Source organism: Orbicella faveolata, unplaced genomic scaffold (genome assembly GCF_042242905.1).
Source record: "Orbicella faveolata isolate gen_17 unplaced genomic scaffold, um_ofav_v1 contig_27, whole genome shotgun sequence".
In the NCBI taxonomy this organism is placed as follows: Eukaryota; Metazoa; Cnidaria; class Anthozoa; order Scleractinia; family Merulinidae; genus Orbicella; species Orbicella faveolata.
The window spans coordinates 3,392,367-3,415,279 of record NW_028301555.1 but is presented as its reverse complement, the minus strand read 5'-3'; the positions used below and the strand labels follow the sequence as shown (position 1 = coordinate 3,415,279).

Below are 22,913 nucleotides of genomic sequence, written 5' to 3'. Positions count from 1 at the left end.
GAACTGTGTAGTTCATATGATAATTACGAATAAATACGCATGAGTTAACGCGCAGAATCAATCAAGCATCTGTCTGGATTATTAATGCACAGGCTCCGAATTCGAAACCACTTAAATGGTTTCAGTTCTTCAGTGTCGATGTTTACTTTAATCTGAAAGATGTATCAACTTCGGAGCCATTACAACACAAATAGATTTTTTCTTCGTCTCTTGATTTGTAAAACAGAATCGCCTATTTTGAGAATCAAATGACAATTTATGAAAATGTCTGATAAAGGTTTCCCTCAGCAAGAGAAAATTCGGTTACGCTCACAAACCGCGGATCAGTTATCGAAATTTCTGGTTTCTGATGATTGGATGGCAGGCAGAATCATCTTTATCATCATTTCTAATTCCGCAACTGGACTTTCTCATCTGGCAAATAGGGCAGGCAGAATATGGCATACGAAATCGCTGAGTCAGATGATAATAACACAGTAGCAGCCGTTCTCGGTACTTGGGCTATTGTCGTATAGCAGTCACATGATCGTCACTAGAGGAATAAAAATCTCGAATTCTTTTGAGTGCATTACAAAAATATTTCGCATAAAAAGTTCATGCAATTTAGTGGATTATGTAACTAATTTGAAACAAATATACTCGAATTTGTGCTACTCGATTCAGGTTTTGTTCGGTTTGTTTGTTTTTTACTCTCGTTCTCTCCAACTGTGACAGGACTGTACTAAGCGAGAAGAGAATTTTGAAAGTTCAGACTTTCGAGAATTATTAAGGCGTTGGATAATAATTTCCCATCGTAATAAACTGTGGTGGTCAATAGTGATTTGAAGTGACAAATTGAAAGGAACACCTGCAAGGCTCCAATGAATAAAACATTAATAGAGCTTCGTCTTTGTCTTGAAAATAGCATTTCTGTGAATATAATTTGGTGAGCAAGTTCAAACAAGAGCAAGTCGTAAATTAAGAATCTAAAAAGCCCCGAGCTGTGTTTATATTGGTCTCTCGGAAAATACGCTGGTATTATTATTATTATTATTATTATTATTATTATTATTATTATTATTATTATTAAAGATTCGCACAGCTATTGATGATATTAAAGCTGGTTTCGTCATTGGCTCCGGGCAACAACGAGTTGCCTAGGGAAGCCAAGAAACACCCCTTGTTTGCTTTTTCTCTTCTTTCTACATCTCCAGCACCTTTCTAAGAATTCTTGCCGACCCCAACAATGCACATCTCTGGATCAGTCCAACAGGAATGCCCACCTCAATGGCTCTCAGATTGTCATTCAATCTCAGTGGTATTGATCCCAATGCTCCCACTACCACTGGAATAACCTTTGTCCTCACACCCCACATTTTTCGAACTTCTCTTGCTAGATCTTGATACTTTTCAACTTTTTCATCTTCCTTCTCTCTCACCCCATTATCCTCTGGAATTGCCACATCTATAATCTGACAGCTCTTGTCTCTCTTGTCAATGATCACCAAATCCGGTCTCCTAGCCCCTATTTCATGGTCTGTTCGCACACTGAAGTCCCATAGAAGTTTGTAATCCTCATTTTCAAGCACACTGTCTGGAACATGGTCATACCATCTCTCCTTTCGTTCAAACCCACATTTTCCTGACAGGTCCCAATGGATTGCTCTAGCCACGTTATCATGTCTCCTTTTGTATTCTTTTTGTGCCAGTTTCGAGCACGAACTTACAATATGGCTAATGGTCTCGTTACTCTGCTTACAGATTCTACATTTCGGGTCATTCTGTGACTTGTCAACCATCGTTTTAATATAGTTTGTTCGTATTGCTTGATCTTATGCAGCAATGATAAGAGCTTCTGTTTCTCTCTTTATTATTATTATTATTATTATTATTATTATTATTATTATTATTATTATATCTATTTTTGAACAAAAAATTCTCAAATTATCCATTTTAAATTAGCCACGGAACTACCAGGACTCTGACTGGCATTATTTTGTGTCTTTCGCAGCTTGAAAAGACGCTATTGTTTTTGTTCTAATAGATGAATTTACATGAATACGTGTTAATACGAAATGTTTTTTGCAAGTTTTCCCTTTGGGAATTACAGTTAAGAAAGCTAAAGTGCTCAACACCCACTGGCTGATGAGGATATCGTAAGGGTGTTTTTCGTAGCAATCAATACCTGTCAATGAAAAACTTGGCCCTGTTTCTAGCCCAAAGGAAATTGGCAATGGAAACAAGTAAACAGAAATGCGACAGGAAATTAATATGGAAACCCTGAAGATGGTTGAAAAAATATAAAAGTACGTGAAAATCTTATAATATCAATTTTATGAAAATAGTTATTGAGATGTGATAACTTCGATTTGCACCAGTTGATTAGTTGTCGTTTGTGATGCTTTGCAGTCGATCTATTCCAGACGTCAAAGCACGACTTATATTTTTAATTTCCTGTGGAATTAAGAGTGCATATCAAACCCATTTTTATCTAGGAGTCTCTTGTTGACACAGTTTATTTTTACTACATTTATTTAGTAAACATGGCTGTCCATTATGAATCAACTGCATTAAGATTTCCATAGTCTAGAGTTTCAACTGTAGTTGAAGAGATATTTTGCATTGCTTGCTTTTTTTTAAGCATCTACCCAATAAACAGTTGTTCTTAGCATGCATACGAAATGGATTTCGATAAATTAAAAAGAAACTACTACTTTTTATGTATGTTTTGATATTTCTACTCTAGCTTTTTCTAGAAAAGGATTGTTCTAGAGTTGCTAATTTGAAGTAAGAAATTATAGCTTACTGTCCGAGGTTTTTGCAATATATATGCTCTAGAGGGTTTCTGAAGTAATTTTCGTGGTTCGCAAGTAATTCAATCACCTTCACATGCATATTTTCAAATATTCTATTTATTTCTTTGTTATTATTATTATTATCAAGAAGCATTTCTCCTTTTCTATAGGACGGACGGTAATTTTTCTGGAATTTTTGACAGCTTGGGTTTTAATCTTACGACACTTGTAGCAATTTCTGTTTACATAGAACATCGGACACTAAAAGCCGTAATATTAACCAGATAGAATGGTGTAATTTAAGTGACAGTTGTAGAAATCAAATTTGGGAATGCTTTCACGCGATTGGGTCCCATCTTTAAAACGTTTACACGCAACACATGAAAATGATGTGTTTTGTTTTAGTATACTACAGTTGCCTTCTTGGTACCGGCGCGCTTGTGGTTTGATTCAGTGAGTTTTTGAAAGCTCTTCTGAGTTCTAAACATAGAGACTCCTTTTTGGCTCAAAGCCAGAGTACATTTGCCTTGAAGCATTAACAGGGTGTAAATAGACGCTTGTTGTGAATGTGGAGCAGAAATACATGTAGACGGCAAGAACTATTTGCCTTATTGCCATCAGGTATCGACCAGGCGTGCAACCAAATATTTCATACGAAGAAAGGAAAAACTTTCCTGAGATGATCCAAATTATGATGTCATTTATAATATGTTGCGGTTTCTCTATTTTTCCATTTCTCGCCTCGTCAGATAAGGTAAGATTACGAAGTAACTTTCAATGTTTCTCGCGTTTAAAACTTAGGTTTTTATACAGGGTTTATATACATTTAGAGCCAGTCACATTTAATAAGCACTACATATGTAGGTTTTCTCACTTTTTCCATGTGCATTTAGCTAAATACAGCTACTAAAGAATAATAACGGATCTACTATGTTTTAAACAATAATGCGATCCTATTCAAATATGACATTTTTGTCGCAGCCGTAATCATTTTGAGTACATATTTTCTTCCTTTTTCACGGTTTTTAACGTGAAAGCCTAAATTGAATCTGAAACTTACTGCGATAATGTTCGCGTGCTTGGCAAATTTAATTGTGCCAACGCTATAACAATTTACTTCATTATTGATGTCAAATTGTTGGTGCGCCATTTTCTAATTTCACCGTAAGTTCTGGCGTTGGTAAATTGCATTCTACCGTATTTTCAATTATTGCGTGTCCTGTCTCGCCGAATGAAGACCAGCGGTCGAAATTTCGCAATAAACACCTCAAAATGACTCCATCGTGGGAAAAACGAATAACAGTAAGGTCCATATCTACATATCTTACGCTATAGTGAACAATATTAATCTTGACTGACAACCTTTCTCTGGATTGGGCGTTGTTCCGTCATTTCTTTGTCTTTTATATTAATAAAGGGTAAATTATTTGAATTCTCAGAAGATAATTTTCCAAAACCTAACATGGTTCTCATTTCTACAATTAAAAATTCTGGTCACCACTCCTGCTTTTACAAAATAAATGCTTTATTTGTTCAGCTAGTCATTGACAATAAGTGAGGTAAATAAATTTAGAGATAAATTTTAAGGTACAGGAAGAAAAGGGAAACACTACATGTAGATGAATCCAAACATGCATATTTTGACCTGTCAAAATCTTATGAAATTTTCTGAACCCTTGAAGAAAGCCTGAATCTGATGGTTCCGTTTATGTAAATCGGCCAGTTTATTTAACTTAGTTCACTTAGAAGAGTTCCTTGTGTTCGCTTACTTAACAAATGACTGTTGTAATAAATAAATGTTTTGAAAATTTTAATTTACTTAGAAATTGTCGCGTTTGTTCCGACTAGATAAAATTGTGAGGCGTAGTGAAACAGAAGATGTACTAAATATTCTTTGATATCGTGCATTTGACTTATTATAGAAAATGCTAGTTAACATAATGGGGTGTAAAATGTCTATATTAACATATAAACGAGTTGATTTGCAGAACTGCTTTCAGAATGCTCAATAGTAGTAAACTTGAATAGGCCATTTTACAGTTTCCTGTTCAGTGACCTGGCCTTTGAATGGCAGCGAGGCTGGAGGTGACCTTGTTTTGATACAGACCTCACTGCTTCTGTTGTGTAAAACAAGTTGTTCTAATGCAAACTAGGTGTATTTACGTGACAAAAGCAGTGAGGTGTGTATAAAAGCAAGGTCACCTGCAGCCTCGCTGTCATTTTAAGGCCGGGTCACCGAGCAAAGAACTGTAAAATGGTCTATTAGCCTCTCTGAACAAACGGAATGAATTGATAACTCCATGTAGACACGCAAACAAATTCCTCCTGAAAAAAGCTAAATATTAAATTTTTAAAGCTTCTCTTGTCACGCAATAGTAACAGAGTTTATTTATAATCTCCAACTTCCCGTTGTTTTGAAAAAGCGTTCACTTATTGTAGCTATCATAATTCCAACGGTCGCATGTGTATTTCAAATCAGTGTAATGATGTAAATTCGCATTTGGCAATCTGATTTTATCTGATGAGTGCTGCACACAAGTTGCGTAGTACGAAACTTAATAGTAATAAAATACCAAGTCAAACCTGCAGTTGATCAGTTCGTCATCTGTTATATTAACATATTTGTATCTTTCAACACGCTATCGCGAAATTGATTTTCAGGAAAGAGTTCTAGCTCAGATTTGTAGAAGTGTAGTAGTCGACAATTAAATTACCCGTTGGGAAGAGTACCTCTGTCACTAACTTTGGCGAAAATGGAATGGGAACACAATACTGAGACAACTTAAGTGTAGGACCTAAGACATGTTGTTGTGGCCGACTCAATGTGTTCTTATTCGCACTTCAATGTGTTCTTATTCTCACTTCAACCACATAATGCTAAATCCTCGAACGATGGAAATTATTTGGAGAATTTGCCACTTTTTCTCTGTGACTGTAAGATTTGTACTCTCCTAAACGCTTACTTTCTTATACTTTCTTATAAGTATCTTATAAGTATATTTCACATACCAGAAAATAATCGGATTTTCATTCATTCACTCAGCTTTGTTGAGGGCATGCCTATTTTCACAATCAATGCAGAAATAAATTGAGTGCAGAGCGATAAACCTGGGCCCAATAATTTAAAATGTTGTTGAACGTGATAATAATTCTAGAACTGGCACATTTAATCTTAATCTATCGCTTATTTCGGCTCAATTCTCTTACGTTGCCATATTTATGTCGCCCTCACTCACGAGCGTTCCGCCCGGGCAGCTTAAAGACGGCGGTCTGTTCTTTTGCATGGCAGCATGAAAATGTAAAAAACTATGCGCACGCACAAAATGCCAGGCGCGCCTTTTGGCGGGAAATTTGTTAGCGTGACGAATGTTGCAAATAAAATCAAGGGGTTATTTTTAACTTTAAAGCCCATTAATTGTTTTGTTTGGGAAACTTGCGTGGTGAAATGTCTTCACGGAAATGTTCCGTTTGTAACAGCAAAACAACTTCCCGTTGGTTCCGTATTTCTGAGGAAATCGTCGAAGATGTACGTAAATGCTTCAACGTCGAAGAAATTGAAAGCCAGGAGGACCTATGTGCTTCGTGTAGACGAAATTTAACTCGGTGGCGTGAATGCCCAACAAACGCCAGCAAATATTTCGTTTCAGTTAATTCAAGAGGACAACCCTGTATTAACAAATCGACAGTAGCTCGGAAAAATCGCAAGACTGCGTTACTGCGAAGCACTTCGCCTTCCCATGAGTTATCGCTTCTTGTGACTTTGCCCGAAGACTTGTTTTTGTTTATCGCTGGGTTTCTCAGCGTGTCAGACGTTTCGAGGCTGCGACAGACTTGCAGCTATGCAAATCAAATTTGCCAGTTCAACATCCTCTGGAAACTCTTGTTAAGACGCGACTTCCCCGAACAGCTGAGTGATCTCGACGAAACAGTTCTTTCCAACTCTTTTCTTTCTTACAAAGTTCTCTTCAAGTCTAAACGCTCGTGGGAAAGTCATCATGCGGCGATTTCCGACCGTGCTAAAGAGCTCGCTTCAAAGGAAATAAAACTTTTGGAGGAAAACCAAGTTGCCCAACATCGCTTAAGCAACCTAAAAGCAAGGCTTCAATCACTCCAGAATGATCAAGATCCAAGAACGCCAGTCACCAAACTACAAGAGCAGGTAAATTAAATTTCATCAGTCTATTGCACGCAGAGCGGCTACAGCATATAAATCACACAACCTTTTAATATTGTACAATTGAACTGAATGATATTGTAATACCCAAGTCCACAGTTGAGACAGATAAGTTGCTGGAGTAAAAATTGGTTTTATAGGTATTTGTGGACAGGATATGCGTCATCGACTTTGTTGCGGATAGCTACCGTCAAATTATTTCAATTCTTACATATACGTTATCTCAAATTTGTGAGAAACTAAAAGAAGGAAGGCATCTGGCCGTGTTACTCCGTTCATTAGACTCTCTATAGAGGGTAATCTGGGTGTCAAGCTTCTGTTAGAAATGCTTGTTTTAAAAGATATGGACGAAGTTTCACGCGCGGACATTTCGTCTATCAACAAACGAAGTCGAAATGTTATCAAAATAGGCCTTATCTCAAATGTTTGATAAAGAAATCCACGTCACATCCCCAAACTGGGGTTCATGAACAGCTTCTGAAGCTTTTATGTACAGAAATGAGAACTTATTGATGGAAACACGGATAATATTGGTTCTTACTGTTTCCTCGGCGGTCCGCACACCACACAACTTCAGTCTTCCCCAACAAAACAAAGAATTACCCCATGGGACAGAATGTACTCGTTTGACATCATACACATGTACAGGAAATGTTGAAAATTCAACAGGAGCTATCTAAAAATGAGTGATACAATCTTAGTGAGAAATCATGCTGATAATGTAAGGAAGAGCAAATCAATAAAGTGAATCTAGGCAGAAGCTACACAACATCTAAACATTGGACTTGGCATTGTGCCATCTGTTGAAAAATATTTTCAGCCAAAAAAAAAAAGCTATCAAACGTTAAGTGAGCAATTCTCACAAACCCAATATAGCTACATGTCTTTATTACATAAAATCATTATGATTGTTAATCCAAAATTTGTTTACCTCCAAAAGGTATTTTTGAGCATTCTCAAAAAGAAGACTGGGCAAAGTCAAGACGGCTTTGTGTATGCCCATCAAGAGAGAGGGAAACCAATGAAGTTACTTAGAGTTAGTCAGCCACAAATAGGTAGCTCAAGTGCATCTGCCAGTACATTGAAAAAGAGAAGCCAGGTCATCGAAAAACTTGCAGAAAATTTGTCATCACCAAGTACATGTACAAGTACAGCAGAAAATGATGTAATTCACCAGACAGCCATTTCTATTCGCCGAAAACAACAACAGTTCATCAATTCATTTAAGGAAGGTGGAGTAAACATCATACAGTCATTCACCTTGAACCAGGTAAAATCTACACTCTCAATGATTAAATTTACATTATGTATAATCAATAATTTATTATATCAATAAAAAAAATAGAATATGGCACTAGTGCATGAGACAATCAAAAGTTCTGTCAACCAGTTTATAAAATACATCACCTGCAGAATCTAGACAAAAGTCACTGACTTCAAAAGCAAAACTTGTTATACACAAAGGCCATGTCTCTAATAAATTAAAAGCAGCTTTCATTTTTTAGGTTGCAGAACTTAAGACTCACATGCCCATGGAAATGTTGAAAATGATTAAAAGAACCTTCAAAGAAGCACTTGGTAAGCATAGTTGTATACAAACAACACACTTTATCTATCTAACATCATTTAAACAGGCATGTACAATACAGAAGTGAGAAAAGCAAAGTAACTTTATCTACATTGTACACTACCTAAAAACTATTAGTATAAATCTACCAGTGTTCTATCATGAATGCTGTTCTCTGATTGGCTATGCTACTCACTATATATTCTGTGATAGAGTGAGTAGCATAGCAGTGCACCCTTGTTTCAAAATGACGGCCGCTTCTTGACATTTTTGGAGTGTCTCTGAAGAGGACTTGGATAAAGTTTTGAACAACTAGTAGATTTATACTAAAACAATTAGATTACATGTATTCACTCTCGATTTCTATGTGTGATAGTTGGCTTGGCCTTTGGCCCATTGACTATCATGCGATAGAAATCTCGAGCTCATAATCTAATTGTTTAATATAGGTGCGATGTCAAGGTAAACCTAATGCAGGTAGTGTACGAAACTCATATAAAAAGATAATGACAAGCACAAGTACAGTACAAATAATATGTTTCCTGAAAGTAGAAAAAAAAATGGGCTCTTCCAATATACATGTACTTATGTTTGCTTTAAATCGTTTCACTCCCAGGAGAAATAAGTATATTAAATTATTCTCTTTAACAATTTTACAATGCCATGTAGGCAGGTATAGAGAATTGAAAAAAAGAAAACCAGCCAGGGTATATAGTCTTGACATAACACCAAATTTTCAGGACAAGTTCAGATTTTGGAGTGGAAGGGCTAGAACTGGATATGCACTTTTTCACAGAAACAATAGTTAAGACTTCTTACCAGGGATCCGGTACACTGTCAAGACACCAAACTGACAAATTGCTGTTGATTCTATAAATTCACCTAAGCATATAAACCCTCTCATAGGTCTGCTCTTTCATTAATCTGTAGGATATGACATATTTGGTTCAGAGAGGAAAATTCGCAGCCACTTGAAGTCCATGGAATTTCAATATGAATGTGGAAGTTTTGAAAGTTCTTCTGGGAAGAAAGTGTCCTTTGTTCGAGTGACAAACATCTCTGATGTAATTACCAAAACTGTGGCTGAACTGAATGAAAGTGGTCTCCTTATGAAGAAAAGCAACATTCCTGAAAATGTTTTATGGGCACTTCTATCCGGTGACAAGGGAGGAAAATCCACCAAATTGTTATTGCAACTTCTCAACTGCAGGGAGCAACACTCGGTTCATACTGCTCGCCTTTTAGCAATTTTTGAAGGGGACAAAGACAATTACGAGTACATAAAAGAGGTTTTTGGTCCAATCATTGAGGCGACACAAAAAGTCTTGGCTAATGTATCAGAACTGAACTTAAAGGTGGATCTACCAAAATGTGCAAGTACCTGTACCAAAGCAAATGAGAAACAAGTTTTTGAAATCAAAGGGATGCAAAATTGGCCAATGGAGCTCCAGCAACTTATCCAAAATCCCCAGAGTGACCATTGTAGTGAACACTGTTTCTATTGCAAAAAAAAAACTGGTTCAACGTGTGAAACATCCACTTTGCAGAGTTCTGATGGTACAAGAATGGAGTGCTGTATTACTAAATGCTGGCTGAGTTTGGGAGGAGACTGGGAATTTATTGCAAGGCTTTTAGGTCTAACAGGTCCAAATGGCACGTACTTCTGCAACTACTGTCATGCCACAATTAAAGATCTCGAGAAGGGCAAGCCACACACACCCTGGATTTTGAATAGTACCTCCAATGGCAATCGCATAAAACAGTTTTCTCCTCGCAGCTTTGAATCAATGTCATCCGATAACGAAGATTTTGTAAATGGTGGTTCAGTCAAAGCTAAAGCAAACCGATGTCATAACTGTAAGTCCAAACCAATCTTCCAAGCATCTGGACCTGTCATTGAGTCTGTGTCATGCATGCCCCTCCATCTATCTCTTGGTCTTGGAAAGCAGGCATTAGAAATTGTTGAAAATGAAGCTCTTGTTTTAGACAAGACCATTAAAGAGGCAGATGGAGAGGCATGCCCAGAACTGGCAGAAGCATTCCAAAGAAGAGAAACCTTGAACCTTGAGTGCCTTCAACAGCATCAGCAGTTGGAAGAAATTAACGAAGCTATTAGTAATGCAGAAGATGTTCTTCAGTCATTCTTAAATGAAACAGCAGCATTCCATCAAAAGGAAGGCAGAAGGTACTAAGGTCACTCCAAATGATATCTGAAAAACAATATGCAGTTTCAAAAATCTATATAGGTTTATAGGGAAGTACAAAGCTTAACTAGAATTTCAAAAAGGAAAATAAAACTAAAAAAACTTTGGTGTTGCAATCGATAGGGCTACATTTGTATTTCCCAGAACAAGAAAACCAGATTTGTTAAAATACCTGTAGGTTGTATAAAGTTCTAAAACAATAAAACTACCTCACACACCTGTAGCTTGGGAGGTTCATATTGCATGCTACATGTATTCAATACCCTTCTTACATCATTTTTGCATGATCTCTGCTTCACAATGAATATTCAGCTCAGGAGTGTACAGGAACCCATTACCTCATCCGCCCAAATATGCCCCACTTAAATAAGAGTCTAAAATAAGGTTGCTTCATAAAAGAATTGCATCAAAAAAGGATGTACTAAAACTTTTGTTCCAATCTTTGAACTTCTTAGAAATCATACTCAGAGTATTTTAAGACAGACCTTAAAATCTGGGTCTCTGCTATGAATGATTGTTAAAATAAAATTCTTATGCACTGCATGTGAAAGTCAAACAATGTCTGAATTAAGGACTACAAATATATTTATTTCAACTTAACAGGTTTACAAATCACACAGTGGAGGCAGTGAAGGCTAGGGAAAAGGCAAGGGAACTTAGAAGAACCAGGGATAAGCAGCAGGAAGAAGGTAGACAACATCAGCAACAGTTCAAGGCAGCCCAAGATGAACTGGCACACATCAATCAGAAAATCAACGTCATGAAGGGGCCTTTCCAAACAAAATTTGATAACACTTTGGATGAAATGAACTTGAAGCGTCAGATTTATCACAAGGGCGCTTTGGTTGGCAATGACGTTGCAAAAATTCTACAACCCATTCACATCAAACAAATTGTTCACATCTTCAAGCCAATTGAAATCAAACTCAAACATGGGGAAAAGCAGGTCTTTAGCGACCACAAACTTATGAGCAAAATATCAACTCTGCTCACCAAATTGTCCCAATGTTTCAAACTTTACTCAGCAAGTACTCCTCTGTGCCCTCATGAAGTTGCTATTCTGGGAGCAAGATGTGCTAGCTTTGGCCACTGGTTTCCAATAAACTTCCCTAAAACCAACCTGCTTAGGAAATTCCACGTTCTCACATTCCACGTTCCTGAGAAAGCCATCTTAATGGGGACTGTTGGAATGGAAGCGGAGCACTGCTCAGAAAGCATCCACCCAGTGGTCAACAAGCTCGACAGGATGTACGCAACAACACAGAACACCTGTGATCGCCTGGCACTGGTGGCCAAAAGTCAGTGGCTCCAAAGCCAATCTACGTTGACCAACTTCAACAAGCCTAGAAAGAGAAACCAGGGCAAGCTAGTTCTTCATGAAGAATAAGAACAATCACAACTGTTTGTAGTGTCAAACTTAATGGCCCATTTTCATCCTTGATGTAACATGGTTGTTTGTTTCTCTTTTGAACTGCGCTACCGCCAAGCATTAAATTCTCTGGTACCTATTTATACACATGGGCGAGGATCTCTCTGTGTGAGAGTTAACCCAACAAAACACATAGTCACTAGCCAAGCTCAAACCTGGATTGCTCAATGCGGAGGCAAGCACACTAAGCATGAGAACACCATGCCACCACAAAGGAAGAAAATGGGCCCTTAATTAAAACTCTTTGACAACAAAATATTATTTAAATAATATGCCACTTTCACATTTCCTATCACAAATTTTGTTGACCCCTGAAAATCTGGCATAACCATTGTCATTGGTTCTTGATGAGAGAGAGAATGAAACCAATACTACAAATATCCAAAATAAATTTCAGGGTACCAAACAAAGTGTATTAATAAAAATGCAAAATTGACAAAAAAAGATAATTTAGATACATGTATTTAACTAGACAACTATAGAGTTTGTTGGGTTTGCTGAGGTTAAAAATATTGTAATTAGGTAATTTACATTTCACCTGAAATTGAACTAAAAGAGAAAATATAGGAGGGAACAAAAGGGCTTCAGGGCAGTTTTTGTCTAGCTGGAGTATGTGTAAACATGTCGATGTGGCGATCAATTTACAGTTGCACCAGATATACATGTTAGGAACAACTTTTCAAAATCACGATTCTTGCATGTGTGATGAGCAGCAAGTTTCATGCTGGAAGGTTTGCCTTTCTGTAGTCTGGAAAGTTTTCAGTTTGAATTGAGGAACTTCTGTGAAGCTTTAAATTATTAAAGTCAATGCTACGCAGATAGAATTCAATTTGTTTGTGGCCATGAGTTACAGATTACCATTAATTGAGCTAGTACCTACAGTGGGAGGCTTAATTTGGTTTCAGTGAAACCAATTATTACAAAGATGTTGGCTGTATGCCTAAAGATCTGGTAGAGAACATTAATTTTCTACATACCAATGTGGTTGATTTCCATAACAGTGAATTTTGTTAATGTACACTGTATTGTTAACTTGTTAGCAAGTTCATTGCTAATTGATCCATGTGAACAAAAGTAAGAACATCACTCAATGTACAACTGATTAAAAGTACATTATACTAAAATTGTGGTTTAATTTAATGGTACATGTAATGCAGTTGCATATTTTAAATAATTCTTCATTTTTTCATAATGGGTAAAATAAAGTTTTTTTTTTTCAAGAGGGCAGGGTAAAAGATACTGCAATCAGATATTGGTTCTTTACAAAGTCCAGATTTTCCTATCTCTGACCACAGTCAAGGTAACGTGCAGCCGATGTGTTTTTTTTGAACAGGACAACAATATCGAGAAAGAGGAAAAACGAAAATTGTTTTTTACCAGCTTAGAGTGGTCTGTGAAGTGAAACACTGTAACCTCTGACTCAGTCACAGTTTTTCACCAAACAGACAGACCCTTAGCCAGAAAATAGCAACTATCATATAGTGTACAACCTGTTTAGCCCCTGAACTATTTCCGTAGAAAACCATAAGAAAAGCAGGCAAAATTTACTATCCTGGCTAACTGTCTGATGCAGAACTGTTTTAGCTGCCAATTTTCTCAGTTGCCAACTTACTTGGAAAGAACAGAAGGTAACCATTCCTCACAAATAACAAAGTTCACGACTTTATCAGAAGCCAATAACAAAATGGTCAGTGACTAAGTACAAAGTACATGCATATCTGTTCTTGTTCAATCTACCTTTGGATCAAATTTAATTTGCCTTTGTTTTTTAAAATACACAATTCTTAGTGGATATTAAGTAACTTTAAACTGAGCCATGCATGAAGCATCCATCGTTGTCATTGCTGACTGGAACCAAGAAAACACACATCAAGCTGGTTTTAGAAGATATGTCACATGTAAAAAAATATTAATGAACTTAAACAAAAGGTAATTAAGGTACACATTCTGGTCTAATGCAAGGTCTAAAAAGGCACAGAAAAACAAATTTTTCTTTTTTACAAATTGATTTTCTTTTTTTTTGACAGTTTTTTTTCTCTCTCTCTCTCTCTCCAGTCTCGCCTTCAGCTCCTCCCTCCTCCGCAACTCTTCCTGAAGTTCACGCTCCTCTTCCTCTGGGGTTCTAAGATAAATTTTACGACCAAATAATCAAATTTAACCAATAAAGTTTGGTTTCAATCAGTAACCTTACGAAACCAAAAATTTAAATGCAGATCAAGTTTGTACCTTTCAACTTCATTTTCGTCGAAAACGACGCCCTTTGGCTTACCGAATTTGGTCGGTCGGCGAAAGTATGGATTTCTTAAGAAGGTGGAAAACACAAATTGTTTACTACTACCAAAAGTTTCATTTATAATCGAAAACAAATTTAAACGATACCTTCGCTTCGGCATCTTCGACGACCGGAAGAGGTTTACCTGGATCAGAAAATAAGAGTGCCCGCGCGGCGCGGCGACAGGAAAGTTCCCGCGCTTTTTGTACACTTCTGCAAAACTCGTGCACTCTTCAGTTAAGCTGCAACATCCTGGAATCACTCGTTTTTAGTAATGACCAGAAGGAAGTTTTTAATCTTACATTTGCTCTTTCGCAGTTGTTTTGTTATTATATATTGTATAAACATTATTTTGGCCAATTTTCGGCAAGATAGAAGCTCTATAAACACGCTAATCTGTAAATTGCTGTAAAATTCAGTGTTGTCAGTATGCTCTAAGCTAGTATAACATAGAGAAAATATTCCTCGATCCATGGCAGCTAAATCACAGGCCGTTATAGCCTGGCGGTAATCAAATGAATTATTTTGTATACAATCATGACAGCTCACGAGTAAAGGGGATAATTGTCAAGTATTGGACCGCAAAAGAGAAAAAAAAAAAGAGAGATAACGGGCGTCTAGGCCACTGAACGATCGATAATTAAAACCAAACCAGATTATTCAAAATTGACTCAAGAACGAAACCACAATTATATACATTATTAACAAGACGGCGACAAAAGCAGTCTTCGTTCTGGCGTGTATGTTAATCCTTTTGGATGTAAAATTGGTGATTTTTCGACTTTTGAGGACGTTCAGTTTGAATTACATTGTCTATCACGGCTAATTGAAATTAGATGTGGCGGCGTTTTTACAACGTAAGTTCTGGGAAAATGTTCTAGTAGATGAGAAGGCGTATGTAGATTTTCCGTAAATCATGCAAGTGAGAGGATTTATAATAATTACCATGCATTTCATGAACTTCGGTGAATGCTTCAATTGATCGGTTTTATGCAATTCTGCTCCACTCTTTTTTGTCAGGGCAAAGGAAGTAAAATAAATGAAATTTGCACTGAAATCTCGGAAGAACGAACTAGTGAGAGGATATGATCTCACGTGCAAAACAGTATTTTTAAATGTCCTGGCATCTTTCTGTGTTTGCCTATGAATGTAGTCGTGAAAAGAGTTAGGCATGACAGTAATATGGTAATGCACCATTAGCTGTTAATTAAACCGAGCGCACGCCGTGTTTAGAGGTGATTTGTGGCCACAGTAAGACACTTGAATAGCTAGAAAATATAAACATACAACATACGTGGCTTTCCCGAAGGGAAGGTTCATAGAAAGAGAAAAAGAAAGAAAGGCAGAGATAGCTTAAACTTATGGTGCAACATGAATACAAAGAATGATAACGAACCAAGGCAATATTTTGTTTTGTTAACAACACGCGTTATCTTTGATTTCTGCGAAATTAAGCAACAAAAACATACGACGTCGCGAGTACCTGAAATGTGCACGACCGCGAAATGAAAACGGGACCCTAAATATCCAAAACAGAAAACTAAATTTTAATGGCTGTTCTAGAAGATCTAGAATGATTGTGTTAAAAAAAGAAAACAGCAGAACAATAGAGAGCCAAGAGCAATTTACATAACATAACATAGTTACATTGTCTGAGGTTGTTCTTCGCCTTTTAAATGCTAATTTTTGTCAATGTTTCTCTTGGGACTCCGATGAGTACATATTTTTATGTCATGGCCTAAAGGCATGATAACACATTAATGTTTACCCCAAACAGGTGTATGTTCATAGATGAAATATCACTTGTCGGACCGCTGGATTTATGAAGGAGTGACGCTTACAGTTTTAAATTGTTCATTCGCTTCCATTTTCCCGCATTTCTTTGAAGTATTTTGGTGCAGATAAGATAACAAGATAAAGCACAGTATAGGGCATCCATAGAACTGACTCATTCGGGATTCGGCCTCCATGTAAGAAACAGTAGGCTGAGTAAGAACCCAGAGCACCGTTCAGTGCGTTTTCGCCCCTGTGAGAGGGCTTGCGAGGCGACAAGCTTACATTTTCTCGACGAAGGTTAACGTTAGCCTTGGAACCTAATGTGTACATTGTTGATCTTGGTTCTTCAAGTTTGCATATTGTGTATCCAACAGAGACATGCTAGAGAGAAGGTAATGATATTAACAAGTTACAATTGTTATGTATACCCAGGAATATCATTTACTTAGTCTCAGTTTGCAGTGTTTCTCAGTCGAAAACCCGAATTTGGTTTCTCTCCTATAGGTCGCGAGCAATGGCCGCAAGCTACTGTACTTGAAAGGTAAGTTTAATATCGTTGTTCTGGGGCAGGCTTAACATATAAGATGTTATCCTTTAGAAGCATTTAACAGAAAGAATGACGCTCCTTCTCTATTTATGGTTTTCAAGTTATTATCTGAAAGAGCATGGCCATTTTAAAAATCATTTAAAACGATTAGTCGCTTAGGTTTTGAAATTTTTGCTCTCTCATTTCCTTCCTTTACGTAAAAACATTGTCAAACGAAAAAAAAAAGACATTCGTTGGAAAGAAATTCCGAGCTCGAAACTTCACACAGACTGAAAATAAAACAAGCTTAATGCAATTTATGTTTGAACCTTCAGGAAAAATTCACCTTTCTTCAAAACAATAGATCAAGTCGACAATACAAAAACTTAGCAACAGTAATGTTTCTTGAAGTTTCGTTAAAGGGAGGTGCTTGCAAACGGCAAATATCGTAATAATCCAAGTAGTGAGATTTCCAGTTCAAGCAACGTCAAGTACGTGAAAGAGGAAATTGTAGAATTGACGAACATTACGCAAAGTAATAATAAAAGAAATAAATTAATAAACAATCCAAAAATTAAGCAAAAGAGCTTTCGAACGTCTGGTTCAAGTGAAAGCTATAGATCGTTTGCACCACCCAAGAATCTTCGTATGGCACTTCAAATACACATTATGTTAAAACTGTATGTATTTGCTGCAGGGTTTTACAACAGCAAGCCGCTTATTTACAAAAACAAGTTGGTAATGAATGGCCTTGAAATTGAGCCCGTATTCAAGGAAACGAGACATATTAGCAGGAATTCACAGTTGATTACGAATACGTCTAATGAAAGCCCCAGGAACAAATTTTCCATATTCGATTGGTAAAATTTAGCTAATTTCAAACGATGCCAGGCTTGGCAAGGGTAGATAGTACCCGATCACTTAACTGCGCTGTGATTTGAAACGATTGCAAGCAAGAGAGCATTTTGACTCCAATTCACTCTAAAAAAATTGAAAATAGAATTTTGTTCGCGATTGCCAAACTAAAAGATCAGAAAGAGATGGAATAAAAAGACGTTATTGCTTTTCAAGGAAATAGCCAAAGCCCAGGTGCGATATTATTTAACAGGATCAAACAAATAAACCAAACTATTATTGCAGCAACTCAAACTTAATCAAGTTTAAAATATTAGCTTTCGATGTGTCCGTAGGCAGTGATTTTAACCGAAGATTAACCTACTGGAACATAAAGATTCTGATATTCCAATTTGTACATTAGGGAGTTACTGCAGTTAGTTTTTTGTTGTCGAGAAAGCACTTACGGTCCTCTTTACCTAAAGAAGGCTGGACACAAAAGTTCGCCTTGCAGTGTAATTGTATTGTCAAAGGGCAGATGAGGGAAATAAAATGAAAACCACAAATAGGAGATCTTCATTTGTATCGATAAGTTCCAAATTAGCATTTCAAGTAACACACGACAAAGGGCCAAGCTCGATATATCAATATTCTAACATGCCTCGGAGGCTTTCAGGACTTCTATATTTGATGGTGTTTTCTTTGTATTCAAGTCTCTTTTGGGAATTGATGGACAAAAAAAACTTAACAAAATTGCAATTTTGTCCTGAAAGCCTTGGAGCCATGTCAGAATATTAAGATATAGAACCTGGCCTATTGATAAGAAAAAGTAATATTTCCCACTGACACTGATTAATTAGGAGGCAGATCTTACCGCACCTTTACAGCTTTTTTAAAAATTACGATAGGACCGTAGTCGGAACCTTTAATCAAGACGGTCATTATCTTACAGAAGGACAATCTTCAAGGCTAACATGATTTTATCATTATTTAATTCTTATGCATGGGCGGATTCAGCGGTAGTGTACACGTAGCGGGAGGGGAACTGGAGTGGTTGAAAGTAGGCTTTCTTTTGATCAGATAGCGGAGAAATTTTCGTCACTTCAGGTCTTACAGTTTTTGGCCACAAAATGGCAAACGAGTACCCCAGTTTTTAAATCTCACACTGCCAATTGCATGACGATGGAACGCAGTACAGTGAATCGTCCTATCTCCGCCAATAAAGTATCTCTTACATGGGATTAGTACATATACACCAAAGCAGTATCACCCTTCAACCTTTTCCTTAAAATGCAAAGTGTTCGGAATTGCTTTTGTTGTTGTTTTTCACGTAGCTTCATTGCAATAAGATGTAGGGAAAAAAGTAAATGCTAAAATCGAATAGAAGCAAGATAAGAAAAGAGCTGTGAATCTAAAACCCAATATCAAAGCGTACTTAAACACAACCCATTCGGGTCCACTTGTATTCTTTCAGAAAAAGGATTTCCCGCGATTACACGCCTTCAAAACCTCCTAGGAAATTGTTAAAATACGGAACTTATGCAGAAAAGACATATTAGGACGCACACACACTTTTTGCTTAATTCACGGCTATGAACTATTTTGATTTGAGACTTATGCATATTTGTAGTAATGTTTTACTCGACCTCTTATCCATAACTTCATAGTGGAACATATATGGATAGAATTATATTCTTTTATCATTTTAAGGCAAAACAAAAAGAGAGAAAACTATATCATGGCTTCCCCACTGTCAATATGCATGCTGTGAGGTACAATGCTTTATTTAAATGCGTTAGTTTGCTTCAGCGAAACATGATTCCGTTATTTTTACTGCTGGTTAAAATATGACATTACATGATTCTTCCTTGTCTTAGATCAATAAAGCCGTATGTTTTCTTTCCTAAACTCAGACTGCACCACTGAGTTGTTTTGCTTAAAGACCTGAATTATTTACTTGGTTCTTCTATTATTTTTCACAAGAGCGTTATCTTTTGCGGAAATTACAAAGGTTTCTGCGACGGTTTCACTTTCACTAATAAAGTGATATTTCATTCATACTCGTATGTGTTAAATTACTAAAAACCTCTCTTTCTGATTAAATCACCATCGACGTAATATTTTATTTCCTCAAAACCCAAGCTTGTCCAAGTTTCCCGGCTATTTTAATAGACCAAGGTAAATCATATGATTCCTTAAATTAGAGTGTTATTTTTAGTTATTTTGTTTTCTGACCAACACTGCTTCCAATGCTTCCATTTCCTGCTCTGCCCCTGACTGTTTAGATATTTTGATCTCTTTTGTGGAAAAAAGCAAGCACTTCAAGGCATATTTTCATTTATTTTAGTGCAGCAATATTTCGTTCATACTTGAATTATTGAATTTCGAATTTCCGGAGTATTTTTAATTAAAATCGCATGTTAAAGGAGTTAAATATAGCTGTTCCTGTGATATTAAGAAGACTACGATATAAAAAAGAAACTACGATCCTTCAAAAATGAGTAATAAAAGTAAAAAAGCCAACGTTTCTTACGTTTTTTAATTTATAATGAAAATCCGTTTGCATAGTTTTCTTTTATTGGTATCTTTTTAACAACATTGCCCCCTAACGATTTTCTCTTTCTGCTGATTTGTTCGGTCTTTATGAAATGCAGGGCTAAATTGCATTTTCAAAACAAAAACAGCATCTTTCTGAATTAGCAATTCGTTCGGCTTCGTTTTTAAGTGAAATAAAAGCCGAGAGCAAAGTTGCTCTTTTTTGCTGTTGTTTGACACAACGAGAGAAAAAAAAAAAAATTAAGTTTGATTTAATACATAGTGAATGTTCATGTTCAATTGCTCGTGGAGAATTTACCTAGTATTGTGCACTTTGTAGAGTGCTGTAATTACCTTGGGCTGAAAAATTATCATTGAATAATTAATTCACAAAAGATTTCGACTGTAAGTCATATTTATCTAGTCACGCTGATAGAAGTTAATAAATTCGTTACCTTGGCCTTTAATCGCTTATGTTAGTAGATGTATGGTTTCTGCCTAGTATGTTTCAAGTTTGCTCGACCATTTGTCGAGTCACTACAATTGTTGCGAATTTGAAACGAAGTGATTATTTTCCCAGTTGTTTTCTTTTAAAAACCACAAAAAGTGTGCCTTTTCTTGAATCCAATTACAAGCCACAGTATAAAACAAATCCTATAATATAATGGGGAATTTTAAGTACACATGGTTAAGTCTTGCTTTTGCGCCAAGACAAACAGGAAAACTTTAAACTTCCGTGTAAACTAACCTCAAACCATAGGCTTTAATCTTAGGGGGTCGTTGCACGCACCGTAATTTGTTCATATTGCTATGTTGGTCATTGCAAATATCTTCTTCTCACTAAGTGACTTTAATTTATAGTTAAAGAAATTGGTTTCCGTTATATTAAAGTAAATATGAAATTTAACTCAGTCCACTTTTTGAATACGAAAGATTGTGTTGATTTAGCGCGTTGACTTTGTATGTATATTCTTGCACCTGCAGTCAGAACATTGTTAAAAATTTAAATAACAGAAACAGCAAATCTCAAAGAGCTTTTGATAGCCAACAGTGACAAAATTATCCTGGTAGGTTTCTCACGAATCGAAGCGATTGAATTTCGGTTACGATAACAAAGAGAAATAGTTTTCTTCTAGAACGCTCTGAAAAGAAGTTCGCTCCATCTAAACCTGCTGACGACCTTCTGTGACAGCAATCAGTTTCGTTTGCATGACAATAAGGTTGTGACTTTAAATAATTTAACTTTGAATTTTGAAAAGCTTATTTAAGAGCGTCTTGCTGATAGTGTTGCCGGTCCATTCCGACATGAAAATCTTATCATCACTTAAACTGTTGCTTTCGCTCTTTTCTCTCAAAGCTAGCGAATGGTACACAAATTCCGTCCACTACTGGCCTTTCGAAGACATCTCTAACGGAACTGCCAAAGACTATGCTGGATCTAACGATGGTCGAATTAAAGGAGACTTCAATACCGTTTCCGGCCTTGTTGGATCTGCTCTCGAATTAAAGGGAAATGAAACTTACGTAGATTTTGGCGTTTTACCGAGTTCTTGTCTGAACAGGCCTGCAACATGCCGTTCTGGTTTTACCATCGCGTTCTGGATGAAGATTCCAAACTTCCAAGGCAACAAAATTATTTTACAGCTGGGACAGCATCGTTTCTCTCGGGGCTTTACGTTTTGGACACGAAGGGGTCTGAAAAAGAATGTCGGTTTCAGTGTCAACACTCTACATCGGAAATATGACTGGATGCAAGACTGGTACAACGACCATTGGAATCACGTCGCACTTAAATGGGACAACAACACCGGCATTTTGAGCATTTACTTAAATTGCACCATAGTCAAGGTTATCAACGAAAGCGAAAAAGCTACTCCTCTAGACGACGATAAAGCATCACGACTGATTTTAGGAGCAAGCCATGCCAAGAGGAAAAACATGAGATTGATGATTGACGAGTTCGCCATTTGGAATCGAACAGTGTCAGACGACACGCTGTGCAAGGCGTTCCAAATTCGGTCAGGTTGGTGAGTCCCTTTGTTGCGTTCATCAGCTCAATGAAAATTAAATCCAAATAAACTTTGTTGTTGACAAAAACTTAAGGCTGTTGGTTTTCAATTTCCACAAAAAAAAGGTGTTAATAATAGTAAGCAACCAACGTGAGGTTGACGAAAGTTGACTTTGGGCATTCAATATGTGAGAATGGGTTATGTTAAAAAGCAGGTGAATGCATAGCCAAAACGATTTTTCGTTCACCATGAAATTCTGAATGGACCACTGCTGAGTTTTTCTTTTCATGAATTTTAATTCCTTCGTTATTTGAGAAACAAGTCGCTCAATTCGAATCAGTTCAATAATGCTAGAAACTGAAGCCGAGGACCAGCAGTATTCTACTGATTCACTAATTCATTAAATAAGTCTCGTTAAACTTTAAATGTGTAATCCCATAAAAGCCCCTTATCCAGCCAAGATTTAGCAACATTGAGCGCTGCGGTAATCCGTTTAAATCTTTTAAGCCACCGCTATGAAATAAACGTTTCAAGGAGGACACTCTATACCACAATACTTCACGTTATGTTACCAAATGTTTACCTTATAATGAAATTAAAAATCAAAACAGTATTTTAACAATGTGAAAGAACGTTGAAAGAAGTAGCAAGTAGCCAGTTTGGGGAAAATTAGCACGGTCATTACGAGCGACATACTTGCACAATTTTGGTTATGTTGCTTCTAGATATTTGGAAATAGGTTTATGTGACTTCTGTTAGTGCCTAGTCCTAAAAGGATAAATATTGAGACTCGTTTTAACATTAATTTCACCC

The 22,913-nt window shown here is 36.7% G+C and overlaps 2 protein-coding genes and 1 long non-coding RNA gene across 7 annotated transcripts in view; 2 read left to right on the top strand and 1 right to left on the bottom strand.

Moving 5' to 3' along the window:
• Positions 1 to 22,913, top strand: part of LOC110041943 (uncharacterized) — a 69,011-nt gene that overhangs the window by 16,441 nt on the left and 29,657 nt on the right. For 3 of the 5 annotated variants that reach the window (XM_089296432.1, XM_089296434.1, XM_089296433.1), the window contains 2 exons: positions 16,701 to 16,737; positions 21,449 to 22,114. In XM_089296432.1, the coding sequence (XP_089152558.1) occupies positions 16,701 to 16,737; positions 21,449 to 22,114 (703 nt within the window). Of the gene's footprint in view, positions 1 to 2,944; positions 3,529 to 16,131; positions 16,589 to 16,700; positions 16,738 to 21,448; positions 22,115 to 22,913 lie in introns of those variants that run through there. The other 2 variants (XM_089296430.1, XM_089296431.1) reach the window with 2 other exon arrangements.
• LOC110058645 (uncharacterized) lies at positions 6,009 to 12,597 on the top strand. Its single transcript, XM_089296436.1, has 5 exons — positions 6,009 to 6,933; positions 7,889 to 8,218; positions 8,454 to 8,526; positions 9,446 to 10,700; positions 11,323 to 12,597. Exons 1-5 carry the CDS (start codon positions 6,220 to 6,222, stop codon positions 12,104 to 12,106), a joined length of 3,156 nt encoding a protein of 1,051 aa, XP_089152562.1. The 5' UTR covers positions 6,009 to 6,219; the 3' UTR covers positions 12,107 to 12,597.
• Positions 6,717 to 11,972, bottom strand: LOC149107177 (uncharacterized). Its single transcript, XR_016209278.1, has 3 exons — positions 11,840 to 11,972; positions 7,490 to 10,725; positions 6,717 to 6,921 (listed from the first exon to the last, which is right to left on the bottom strand). It is a non-coding gene; the product is annotated as an uncharacterized LOC149107177 (long non-coding RNA).

What these genes read in the sequence shown, in the direction of transcription:
- LOC110058645 (XM_089296436.1), top strand. Translation starts at nt 6,220, where the DNA reads ATGTCTTCACGGAAATGTTCCGTTTGTAACAGCAAAACAACTTCCCGT. An exon ending in TCACCAAACTACAAGAGCAG is followed by an intron (nt 6,934 to 7,888) that starts GTAAATTAAATT and finishes TACCTCCAAAAG; the next exon opens with GTATTTTTGAGCATTCTCAA. An exon ending in AACCTTCAAAGAAGCACTTG is followed by an intron (nt 8,527 to 9,445) that starts GTAAGCATAGTT and finishes ATTAATCTGTAG; the next exon opens with GATATGACATATTTGGTTCA.